Source organism: Polyodon spathula, chromosome 7 (genome assembly GCF_017654505.1).
Source record: "Polyodon spathula isolate WHYD16114869_AA chromosome 7, ASM1765450v1, whole genome shotgun sequence".
Taxonomy (NCBI): domain Eukaryota; kingdom Metazoa; phylum Chordata; class Actinopteri; order Acipenseriformes; family Polyodontidae; genus Polyodon; species Polyodon spathula.
Genome location: NC_054540.1, coordinates 57,637,263 through 57,649,737, shown reverse-complemented (window position 1 = coordinate 57,649,737; position 12,475 = coordinate 57,637,263). Strand labels below are relative to the sequence as shown.

The 12,475-nt window shown below is 37.5% G+C and overlaps 1 protein-coding gene across 6 annotated transcripts; it reads left to right on the top strand.

The window, feature by feature from the left end:
* Positions 1 to 2,166: 2,166 nt before the first annotated feature.
* Positions 2,167 to 12,182, top strand: LOC121318928 (heat shock factor protein 3-like). 6 transcript variants are annotated; one of them, XM_041256137.1, is made up of 14 exons: positions 2,167 to 2,247; positions 3,688 to 3,796; positions 4,508 to 4,635; positions 5,022 to 5,146; positions 5,387 to 5,462; positions 7,119 to 7,180; positions 7,264 to 7,345; positions 7,636 to 7,763; positions 8,081 to 8,326; positions 8,853 to 8,958; positions 9,429 to 9,497; positions 9,735 to 9,795; positions 11,016 to 11,240; positions 11,436 to 12,182. In XM_041256137.1, exons 2-14 carry the CDS (start codon positions 3,766 to 3,768, stop codon positions 11,504 to 11,506), a joined length of 1,410 nt encoding a protein of 469 aa, XP_041112071.1. In that variant the 5' UTR covers positions 2,167 to 2,247; positions 3,688 to 3,765; the 3' UTR covers positions 11,507 to 12,182. The 6 variants fall into 6 exon arrangements, with proteins under 6 accessions (XP_041112071.1, XP_041112069.1, XP_041112067.1 ...); XM_041256135.1 differs by having other exon boundaries at positions 2,172 to 2,380; positions 11,157 to 11,240; XM_041256133.1 differs by having other exon boundaries at positions 2,172 to 2,380.
* The last annotated feature ends 293 nt before the right edge of the window (positions 12,183 to 12,475 follow it).

The window sequence follows — 12,475 nt, the reverse complement described above, 5'->3', positions numbered from 1 at the left end:
TTGCCTTTTTACGACTTGAATGTATTTACCAGTGGAGGTAAAGTAAATGGGTGCGGTTGATACTGATAGCATTGGGTGAGTCAGGGGATCAATAATAAAAGCCTGTACATGTGTGGATTTATCTCTTCCCTAAGGCATGTTTTACTAATGTTTGAATAAAGTTCTTAGTTTAAAACAAACCATTTGACCAAAGGTTGTCTATTTGTTTCACAGTGACCACATTATATTCAACAAAGTCCACTATGCTGTTCAATTGAGCCATCTACTGTTTCTTAATGAGTTTGGAAAGACGACAAGGAAGCAACCCTTGCACTCTTACGTGCACCATTCACCGCAGTTCAGCAATAAAGACTGAACGTGTGGAGTGTGGTAAGGGCTGACACTCATGTGTCAGTAATTCTACTGTTTTCTTATGAATCACTAAGGTGGATGACTGGGTTACCAGGGTTTGTGAAGGCAGTGACAGGAAAATCAGTTCACATAATCTAAGCAGTTGCAATATAATGAAAAGCCTCTTCAGCACACCCCAGTCGTTTGTGCCACTTGGTATCTTTAACATGGCGTTTGCTATTAAAAGTAGGAGCTAATAAAAATGCTGAGATGCATTTTTTTGTGGGTTGGTAGCAACAGAAACTGAGTATAACCCTTTCTGTAGGAATAGCACAAACAGCTGCAATATGAGTTTACCTACCCTACCCCACGACCAAGCCTCAAGCCTGTCCTGGACTGGAGGGAGCACCATTTCATTTCAGGGTTGAGGCAGCAGATTAGCCCACAAGGAACATTAACTTTTCTTTCTACTTTTTTTGTTTTTGTTTTAATTGTTTCTAAATGCTTTTTAAAACCTTGTAGTGTTTTACTCTATTCAGCTTTTCCATTTAGTAATTTTATCATTTTCTTGTTCCTGTAACTTCCTTAAAATTACAAAATTATAAGGAGCTTCCCAACAGTAGCAATTACCTGTACTTATACTTAGCAACGTTTATATCACTGCGGTAAATCTGAACTTCTCGAATGTATTTTACATCCTATTAATACGAAACAAAGAAAGAAAGCTTAATTACCTTAGAGAATCTGACTTAAATATTTCTACAAATGTAATTAATGAAATTAACGCAGACAGGACTTCATGTTGAAAATTCTTTACAATACTATCTGCGTTTTGCCCTTTTTGTGTTATGTGCTGATGTGATAAGTAGCTGATGTGCTTCAACAAAACATATTTGTTTGTTACCCCACTGTAACGAACAAATATACACGTTTGTATATTTAAACAGCAGTGTGGTGTCTCACATAGTCTGATGTAGTGATTCATTATATAACAGATTTTAAATGTTTCGTGTAAAATAAGACGTGTTGCGCTCATTCAATTTTCATTTTATGTATATTGCGTCTTTCATACCACAATAAACAATAACTCGAAAGCTCTAAATATCCAAATCCCTTGCTTATTGAATGATTTATACAGTACAGTTGGTGTCTGTACGCAAAAGGCTCCTTGTGCGTGTTTGTGATGCTTTGCAATCTCCTTGCTTCATGCGACAGTATGAACTGCAGAACCCCGCCCCTCTCCAAGTGCAGTAACTGTACTTCACATTTCCTCCTGCTGATAAATACTGACATTGACTAATATACAAACTGTAACACAGTGCAACATACTACGTTTCTTCATTTAAAATATTGAAAGAAACTTAAAGAATTATTCAGTGACAAAGGTCGATATCACTTTTTCAAACTCAGCTTCTCGGTCTGAGAACAAATCTTTGCAAAATACCAGAACTGCTATTGAATGCAGTTTTCGTTGCGTTAAGACACGAGGCATTATTTTGCTGTTTTTGTTGTTAATATGCTCCCATGTAACTTCTGGTAAGTACAGTACAAAGATAATGCTTGGGTGTTATGTGTATATTTTACGTCCACCTCAGACACGATCACCGAAAGTCCCCGAATATCTTTGTAATATACGACAAAACTAAAACTACTGTTCTCTGCATTACAGCATCCAATAAAAAAACAATACAATTTCCATTACATTTACTTAAACCAATTGCTGTATTATTAAACATCTTCACCACTAACTCCTCCAGTACCCCACCATTCCTTGCGCCACGTAAACGGAGACCGGAGCTAGGACTCCTGGCCAATCAGAGAAAAGAAGATGTCTACGTCACCCAACAAGAACATTTATTTGTTTATTTATTTGCCTGCGTTTTACGTTGTTGAAATGTTATATTGGTCTCCGTTAAGGTAGAAACTCAATTATTATTTCTGTACAGTCTGCAGAATCATGAAGCAGAAGTTCAATGTTCCAGGATTTGTCTCCAAACTCTGGACGTTGGTTGAAAGTCCAAGCACCAACGATGTTATATGTTGGAGCTCGGTAAGGCCGAAGCCGGACACGTATTTAGAGTAGACTAGTTTTACGCTTTTTTATTTTATTTTGTAATACACCTTAATTACAGTGCTCTATAAACCTGGTTCTAGTGTGCACGTTAGTTGCTTTGTTATTTAAGGTACATACACTTTGTATTCATTAAATTAAAACTCAGCTAGGACGCGTGAAGCAAGCTGCATCGCATTCTTTAAAATGGAATTGTATTTATTTTGCGATATATATATATATATATATATATATATATATATATATATATATATATATAATGAACTCAAATTTAAATAAACGAAACCATTACTGAATTCTGACTTAATTATTTATTGTTTTGCAATAATATGCCAAACATTTTCGTTGGTGTATCTCTTTCTTTTTTTTTTAATTGCAAAATTGCTTCATCCGTGTTTATTAGATGACATCCCCGTTTTACTTAAATCATCAGTTTTACTCGTGTGGCAATGAGTAATTGTTTTAAGATGATTTGTTTCTTAGTAACCTAACAGTGACGGATGTTTGCTGAAATCTCTTCCCTTGTGTTGACAAGAATGCCAGCAATAGAACATCCCAGCAGCACTGCACATCACATATCCGGTGCATCATTAAGGGGAAGTGACATTTGGAATTAAACGGGAAGTTTTCTATGCATTAATGTTAAAAACAGAACTAAATATGCCAAGCACGGGTAGCAGCAAGTTTTAAATTCGGAGATTATATTGATTCCGGTGCCAGTAAATAATTAGGTTTACAAGGGAGTATTGAACCTATTGACCTTGTGTAAATATATCTACATTTCTAGCACAGACCACATTTAGAAAGATCCCAGCATCTATGCTGCGTGCAGTCAGTTACCTTTTTAATGGTGCTGATGTTTTCCTGAGGAATAACACGTTTTGCCCGTATATTCCAACAAGAAAAGCACCTTGCTATGCTTCTGGTCATCATTCTTACAGATCATTTGGTATTTACTAAAGAGTTTGTAAATGTCATTGTATTAAGTTAATGAATAATACTTATAAGATGCTTTGCAAGTGTAAAACAAAGTTTTTTTTTTTTTTTTTTTTTTTTTTTTTTTTACAAGAATAAAGTGATTTTACATTTTATAACTATACGACTTGCAAAAAAAAAGTACTCGAGTCACAACTTTCATTCAACTGAGCTGTTGTTTTTTTGGTGTCTTTTTGGTGTTTTTTTTTTTTTTTGCTGGTTATTACCGTAATGATATTTTATTCAATTTTTCTTTGTTGGATCCCAAAGAGTGCCATTTGCAGTGACATGTTCTCTGTCCTGTTCTTTAGAAAGGACAGAATTTCAGGGTAGTGGATGAACAGAAGTTCACATCAGAAATCCTTCCAAGATACTTCAAGCACAACAACATGTCAAGTTTCATTCGACAGCTCAATATGTGTAAGGTTTTTTTTTTGTGGCTAAAAACTTTAGCAAAATTATAATTATGTATTTATTTCTTATGTGTAATAAGTCAGGGGAATTTTAAGTATTTCAGCACTTGATCTACTTATACCCTACCGGGATGCCACAACTGAATTTTTGTAGACTTTTTTTATAGTACCTGAAAATCCAGCTGGGTTGCAACAGGCACTGATTTTTAGTGTCTGATTAATACAGATTGGTGGTTGATTCAGTCAACCAGTGACTTATCGTGGCAGGGTGGAGATTAAAAAAAACCCTGAGTAACCTTACAGTAAGTCTGGCATAAGATAACAACATACTTTAGTAATTATAAACAATGTCTGTCATAAGATAACAACACACTTTAGTAATTATAAACAACCTGTAAACGTGATTAATAATGCTATTTACAATTATAGAATATGGCTAGAAATAGTAACACAATTATACACTTTTGCATTTTTGTGCCATTGTTTATAACTACTTACAATGGATCCGTAAACTAAAGTGTTGCCAAGATAACTACTGTAATGAAATAGTGAAAAACATAGAACCACATGTAACATATTGCATGAGTTTACTAGGCAGCTGTTCTGAGAGGAGTTATCTTTCCTTAATCTGTGTACTGGTCTGCAGTGTTGAAAGAGTTTTGAATTGTGAGGGATTTTTCTGAAAGTGAAATGACCTGCTTCTTTTGTTTGTTTGTAGATGGGTTTCGAAAGGTGGTGAGTGTGGACTGTTGTCTGATTAAACAAGAAAAGGATGGTGGCATTGAGTTTCATCATCCTTGCTTTGAGCAAGGCAAAGAAGATATGTTGGAAAATATCAAACGCAAGGTATACAACTCAGCTAAGACAGTCAGAAGGCACAGGTGTCGTTGTCCATCCATCAACAGTCCAAAGCATCTTTGACCATGGTTCCATACTCCAATTTCTGTGTTCTTATGCATATTCTAACTGCAACATCATTTTTCCTGATTTCAAGAGTGACCTTTGTACTGTTGATTTGATGGACAGCGACACCTGTGCTTTTTGCCAGTTCTGTTGTCAATTCAACACTTGTCATCTTTCTATTCCTTAAGGATATTATCTTCAAGTGTTCTAGTCCTGGGTTTCTGAATTACAGATGATGTTTCTAACCTGTGTTTTGTTTTGTTTTTTATTAATAATAAGTAATGTTCACATTTATAAGCAAGGTACACTAATGCGTTGCATATGTGTAGGTGTCTTCGGTCAGAACAGAGGCAACGAAGATCAGCCAGGAAGAAATGCACAAAGTGCTGTTGGATGTGCATCAAGTGAAAGGTAAACAGGATGACATGGATTCGAAACTGGAAACCATGAAGAGGTAACTGATAATCTCAAAATAATTCAAGCTGCTATTACTGTTCTAACTGGGTGTGACTGTCAGTTAAATTGCTAAAGTCAGCACGCATTTAAGTTTTCTTTAATGATTACAAAAAGGTTACACTAAACAATTTCAGGCATGGTAGAAACCCATATTTCTTATCTCTTTTTTTATTCTAAGAATACAAACATGTAGCAGACTGCGCAAGTAGGTAACAAGCTGTGCCTACTTTTATTTTAGGGAAAACAAAGCTTTGTGGAAGGAACTGGCTTCTCTCAGAAATAAGCACAGTCAACAGCAGAAGATGATAGGCAAGGTAAAATAAATTTGAGCGTTTCCATTCAGAGTCCAGACAGCTCTTCACTGTGTGTGTGTTGTGAACTGAATTGATAACCCAGCATTCATGTGCTGCCTGAATGCACTAATGAAACCTTGCGATTTTCCAAATGTAAGAGTTTATATTCTGTTGACATTGCATTATTTGTAATAACATAAAATTGTGTGTAAAAAATGAAAACAAATTGAATGAATCACAATGAAACAAAAGCATGTGAGTCTGTGGCAGGATGACAGAGGGTTGAGGCTCAGAGACAATGTAAAGTAAAAAAATAAAGTTATTTTATTAAATAGGCACAAGGGCCAACGAAAAGAGGTTCAAACAGAAATAAGTGAACTTACAAAGTAAATGGTCAGGATCCAAGTCTTTTAAAACAAGACACTCCTAAACAAAAAAGAAACTCTCCAACACAAAGCAAACTCCCAAACAGAAAACACACTCCTCCAGCCAGGGCCTCTTCCCTGGCTTTTATCCCCTGTGGCTGGAGCCCAATTAATCAATAATTACTAATTATTCAATTAGAGCTCCAGCCACATTCTCACATGTTTTCCTGCTAGGGAGGATTTTACGCCCCTCCCTGCCAGTTCCAAACACATTCATATAGACGGGGCAGTTCCCCGTCACATACCCCCCCCCCCCCCCCCCCCCCACGTCCCAAAGTTCTTTGTCCGGTCCTGGGATGGGGAGACGTCCGTGGTCCATAGGGGCAGCCAAGGTGGAATATCTAGTTCCCCATTTGGCGTTCTCCCAGCGGGACTAAACCCTCGTGACCGGGATCCCTCTGGTGGCGGAGGCAGGAACGGTGGCCTGGCTGCCTCTGGTGGCGGAGGCAGGAACGGCGGCCTGGCTCCCTCTGGACCCCCTGGCGACGTGGGACCCCCTGGCCCCTTTGGCGATGCTGAACCCTCTAGCGGCGCTGGCGACGTTGGACCCTCTGGCGGCGCTGGACCCCCAGGCGGCTTTTATCCCCTGTGGCTGGAGCCCAATTAATCAATAATTACTATTCAATTAGAGCTCCAGCCACATTCTCACATGTTTTCCTGGCATGGAGGAATTTAACCCCCTCCCTGCCAGTTCCAAACACATTCATTTAGACGGGGCAGTTCCCCGTCACAGAGTCCAAAGCAGGTCTCGTTGTAATATCTGACAAAGGGTTGCAATTAATTTAACATTCTGCAGCCAGTCAACACTTGTTGTTCCATCCCAGAGCATGCATGCACAGGCTGTTTTTAATAAGTCCAGTAAAAGCAGAACATGGCAACTAAATACCAAACAAAAAACAAAAAAAAAATCTTAAACTATAACGGAGAATTGCAGTACAGTTACGGTACACATAGTACACAGTTCTTATGAAGCAGTTTTATTCAATAGGCTCTCCTCTGTAAGTAATTTCACTCCTCATAAAACTCAGCCAAGCTCTGAAATTGAAGATAAATTATAGCCCATCTCCCTGAACTCAAGTTTATTTGCCCAGCTTTGCCTCTATTAAAGCTGCAATTCTTTTACAGCAGTTCACTGGAGAACATACCCTCATTTTATGTATGTATTTCTTTAGCTGTCTGGCTATTGCAACGTCATTTCAAAAGCTTTCTGATCTTTTGTGTTTAAATATCTACGTGTGCTTTTGTTCCTCAGGTAATTCAGTTCATTGCAAGTCTTGTCAATGAAAATTGCGTTGTTGGAATCAAAAGAAAAAGGTAATTTCATGATGTGGTTGTTGTTCATCTTGCTTTAGTCCGGAGGCACGATCACAAGCTCCTTTTGTCTCATTTATCTGTAGGCCAATCATGATGTCAGAAGAAGCACCTCTCGCAAAACACAGCCACCCTCATGTTCTTGGAGCCGATGAACAGAGTGGTAATGTAAGTCCCCACATTTCAACTAATCAGAACAGGGTAATACATTATGATAAATGTTTGTGTAGCTGTGGCTCTATTATATAAATGTTCTGTTAGTTACATAGTTTAAATACTAAGCTATGTAATTAACGAAAACAGACTGAAAAAAATAAAATCGTTAAGACAGATAAATGCTTTGTGCATAGGTATTAAAATGGCATTGAAATTCTACTACAGTAGTCTTCATAATAGTCAGTAATTAAAAAGAACCCGAACAAAACCCCTAGTCTGTAAGATTTCACTTTGCTTTGCAGGGTTACTCAGACAGTAATGGCACTACCCTTTCAAGCAGGGTTGTCATTACAGACATCACAAATATTTCCAAGCCTGGTAAAAGTGGTGAGCTTATTCAGTCTTTCTCAGAAAAAGACAAAGTTAAGAGGTGAGTTATAATGACTAGTATAATATAATCGCAATCACACAAAGGTAGAGCATGTGAATGAAGGCCATTGTTTACTTTGAACTAAAGCCAATTAGCCATCACACATCCACTTCAATATCACAATTATGCCAATTTGGGTGGGATAAGAAGAACATTAGCTGCTGTTAGGACCAGATGCAGGTGTGGTTTTACTAAGAATTATGCACTTCCTCATTAGCTCTATTGATAGCTGATAATTCTCCGATGTGTCACTTCTTTCATGTAGGTTAATGTGAGTGACAAACCGTGCGTCTATTAACAAGGTTTATCTTTTGCAGGGGTGGCCTGTCAGGTAAAGTAATGACTGAGGCCTGTGACTCCGGTTCTGGAAAGGATGATCAGACAGCACCAAGCAGTCCAATCTCAGCCTCAGTCAGTCCTCCTGAAACCAAGCAATTAAATACAGACACCACAGCAGCCCGCACTGAGGCCAGTGCTGCTGAGTTTCCAGACAACTTAATTGAATCCATGCTCGATGAGGCTGGGGATGAGGTTGCTCTTCAGGGTGATTCAATAGGGGAAAGGTATCCACATACCAACACATTGCTACAGGCAATACTTATCCTTATAAAGGGTTACCACAGTAAATCTGAATATACATTTTTGTAGTTTTTCCATGGTTATACTATTACTGTATGGTTTGTTATGTTTTTTTAATATCATTTACCATACGACCATGGACTACAATGCTTACTTATGCTTTACCTTAATTTACATATGCTTTAATACACTGCTTTGCTTTTTATTATAGCGAACTTTAATAAGGATAAAAGAGTTGCCAGAAAATAAATATTTCTACATTTTTGCACAAACAGAAGTCATTCATTTATTTATTTATTTATTTGTCATGAACAAGTATTCTTGCAGGATGCCCATTCTCCATATTTGCTTCTTTCCCTATGTAGACTTAACCCCATTGATGCCTTGGGGCTAACGTATATGAACCTATATGAAACACAATTCATTATGTTTTATGCACATACTATTTTAAACAGTGACAAGAAACTGAACAAGTGAGACATTCTTTTGCACGGGTGATGTATTCTTTAGGAATGAGGTCTTGGACTTCCTGGGTAGCGTTGATATCAGCTTGGGAAACTTGCATTCACAGCTGTCTGGAAATCAGTTCAACATCAGGCCTGAATTGATTGGTGAAGTAAGTATTTCCATTTTCATTTCATGTAGAACACAAAAAATACTAAATGTTAAAAAAAAAAAAAATATATATATATATATATATATATATATATATATATATATATATATATATATATATATATAAGAAATGTGTGTACAGTCAGTTTATCTCTGAGATATTTGTACAGTACTGAAAGAGCTTCAAGTTTAAACTTATATCAGAAATACAGCTTAGTTTATGGTCCAGTAGTATAGCTGTGATTTCCTATTCTATGCATGCGTTTTGTAACATCCGATAGAAGTGTGTGTCATAGAACTGTTCAGTGTTCATGTGTACATTTCTATAGGAATATGTTGCTGTTAATCAAGCATTTAAATGCCCTTGGAAATCGTAATTTATATATATGTATACATATACTGTACAAAGCTGATGGTTGTACTAGCTGTTACAGAAACTTTAGAGGTTTACCATTGTATTACTCTTTACAGCTTTTTAATCCTGGCATTTCTGCTAAGGATATGAACATCATATCGCCAAGTTCTGCTAATATTGGAACTGTGAGTAAAGGAATAATACATTTTTTGTAGCATTAGTTTACATTTGTGGAGTCTTTATTCTCATTTAAATCGAAATTTGAACTGCAGATCAGTGTCATCAGTCATCACTTGGCTTTGAGCCAACACATTTGGGTCTGTTTTCATAACACACCTTTACAATTGTAACCTGTTGCTTTATTAGATGTATGTAACCTGTGTTTCACGTGATCAGTTCATGAACTCAGTTGTGTTTTTTAGATGTCAGAATATTTTGAAACCAGAGACAATGCAGAGACAGATGAAATTGACAGCAGTAATGGTAGGTTGCTTGTTTTCAGCATCATTTATTCATTTTAATAAACATTAAATACAGTATCTTAAGTTGACACCATGGGCTGAATGAATCAACCGCTCAGATGTTTTTCCACAGTCAATGCTACTATACCTTTTAACTGTTTTTAAAGCTATTTGATCACTCAAGTGTAGAAAATAAGAAAGCTAATTCTTCTTAATTAGATTAGGTGTGGTTTCTTTGGTATCAGATTTGCATGGCAAAAGTATATATTTTTTATTGTCAGTCAAGCAGAATTTATATAGGGCTTATTCCACGCCCAGTCAACCAGAAAAGGGGTATTTTGTTGCCCGTTCGTCTCGGATTTTGCTAGAAAAATTCACTTGCGGGTCTTTGAGCACGCTGAGTTCAGAAATGCTAATCTATTTTTTTTTCTTAATTTCCCCTTCGAGCTGTGACCTGGCAAAGGTCAACCTAAAGTGAAAAAGTGACCCTGACCAGAAAAATCACCCTGGACTCAACTTAGACGCTACCAACATGTGAAGCACCTTGTTCGACTCGTAATGAAGAGGGCTTTCGACAGAAAAATACCAGGAGCACCTAACTGACTTTTGGCAAGTTGTCAGACGAGGGGCAAGTGACAAGTTTTATTAAACTTAGTAGACATACCAAACATTCAAATTGCAGAGGGGGTTAGTGACCAGTGGGGGGGACTTGAAACCAGAAGTGTTTCACAAAATTGGAAAGAGTGGTCCCTTAGGTTCTTACAGCAATACTAACATTTTAGGACCCACATCCCCTACAGGGTAAAGGGTTGGGCTGAAGTTTGAATAAAACTAATTTGCCCCATCATCCCGCAACCTGGCAAAAGGGAGTCAGGTGCTCCTGGTATTCTCGAAAGCCCCCTTCATTATGAGTCGAACGAGGTGCTTCACATGATGGTAGCGTCTAAGTTGAGCCCAGGGTGATTTTTCACTTTTGCCAGGTCACAGTGATTACCATTTCTGAACTCGGCTGGCCCGAAAACCCCCAGGTGAATTTCTCTAGCAAAACCTGAGACGGTCTGGTTGAGTTGTTATGGAATGACCCATAGGGAAGGAAAAAAAACATTCTCCCAAACGCTAACTCAACAATTACAGGAGAACATCTAGATAACTCCAAAGAATATGTACAAGAGTCAGTGATTCTCCGGTACATTAAAAAGAAAGAACATTTAAGAAAGTTTCTGTTCTTTATTTTTCCAACAGGGAAGCATGTAGTGCAGTGCACACACAATCCCCTGCTAACCTTAATGGATGAGCTTTGCTGTAGTTTAGAGTCAGAGGTGGCTGGCCCTGCAGAGCCCTCCTTTCTGTCTCTTGAGGAAGAGCCTTCTGTGCCATTCACAGATTGCACAAGTGACGTGAGAGTGGAGTACAGCCCTAACAACCAAACGACTGGCATTCATGAGCTTTACGAGGAAAAGAACAAAGGTGATTCTGGTTCCCCTTCAATCTGGCTGAAAAAAGGATAAAGTCTTTGGTAAACAAACAGAAGAGATCGCAGGTTACTTTGTTCTGATTGTAACTGATGTCATGTTAGTCTGAATTTAAGGAAAAACTGTGTAATATGTATCTGTTTATTAAATAGAAGTATTTCTAATACGTTTTTTGTAACTTTTGTTTCAGGACCAGACAACACACTCAATCCATCTTTTTCAGAAGATGTTCTATACATGTTGAATGAGGACGCCTTGTGAACACTCCCTTGAATCATCTCTGTAAAACCTTAAAAAAAAAAAAAAAAAAAAAAAAAAAACATTGCATACCTTTGATGCTACGATAGACATTTGTAACCCTTACACCTTCTCTAAATGTCTGCCTTGTGACAGCTGCTGCATTAAGCTTGTGTCGGTCACTGTGACCACTGCATTGGACACAACTCCATGTGATGACTGTTGATTCCATGAAGCTAAAAGAACAGCTTTAGCAGGTGCTAGCCTACAGAAGTACATACCTCCATTGAAAATACTTAAGAGATACAGGGGAGGAGTACGTAACAGCTTCCTTGTACATTCTTGGTCATCCATGCATCCAATTAACAGAAAACTTCCCAAACTTTAGGCATTTTCCCACCAGTTACAAATATTTTCGCATCAGTCTGCAGTAACCTTGTAAACACATTGATGGTGCTAAGTGACCATCTTATCCCCATGCATCTTTTGGGAAAAGTCACTGCATTAGCAAAACTATAATTCACATTCAGGAAATTGTTTTATTTTTTAAATGGTTAAACAAACACGTTTATTGTGGAAACTCAAGGGACGTTTGTTACATAGCCAGTAAATCATTACAAAACATATATAGTAATAATAACACCGTGTAACAAATTTTTTTTTTTTTTGGTTCCTGGATAGTAAGTGTTATTTCCTAATTGCTTATGCCTCAAAAGTATAGAAAATGGCCATTATTCCCCACAAACTTTGCTTTTATGACCAGGACAGTGATATTTTGAAATGTACCTATTTTCTAGAACATTCCAGATAGATTCAGTGCTGAGTAAACTTGGAGTAACTTCTAGAACTTTCCAGTAATATAAATAGTAGTATAAATACCAGTTCAGTTTAGTTCCAGCTGCCTAAGTGGATACATATCTGCATTTTTCTGAGATGGCATCAAGAGGCTGCAAGCATCTGGCAGACCCATTTTGCTATGTCTGCGGCCAATTT

Excerpts from the sequence above, each read along its gene's own strand:
- LOC121318928 (XM_041256133.1), top strand. The coding sequence starts at position 2,288 with ATGAAGCAGAAGTTCAATGTTCCAGGATTTGTCTCCAAACTCTGGACG. Across the intron at positions 8,327-8,852 it reads GGTGATTCAATAGGGGAAAG|GAATGAGGTCTTGGACTTCC; the intron begins GTATCCACATAC and ends TGTATTCTTTAG. Across the intron at positions 9,796-11,015 it reads TGAAATTGACAGCAGTAATG|GGAAGCATGTAGTGCAGTGC; the intron begins GTAGGTTGCTTG and ends TTTTTCCAACAG.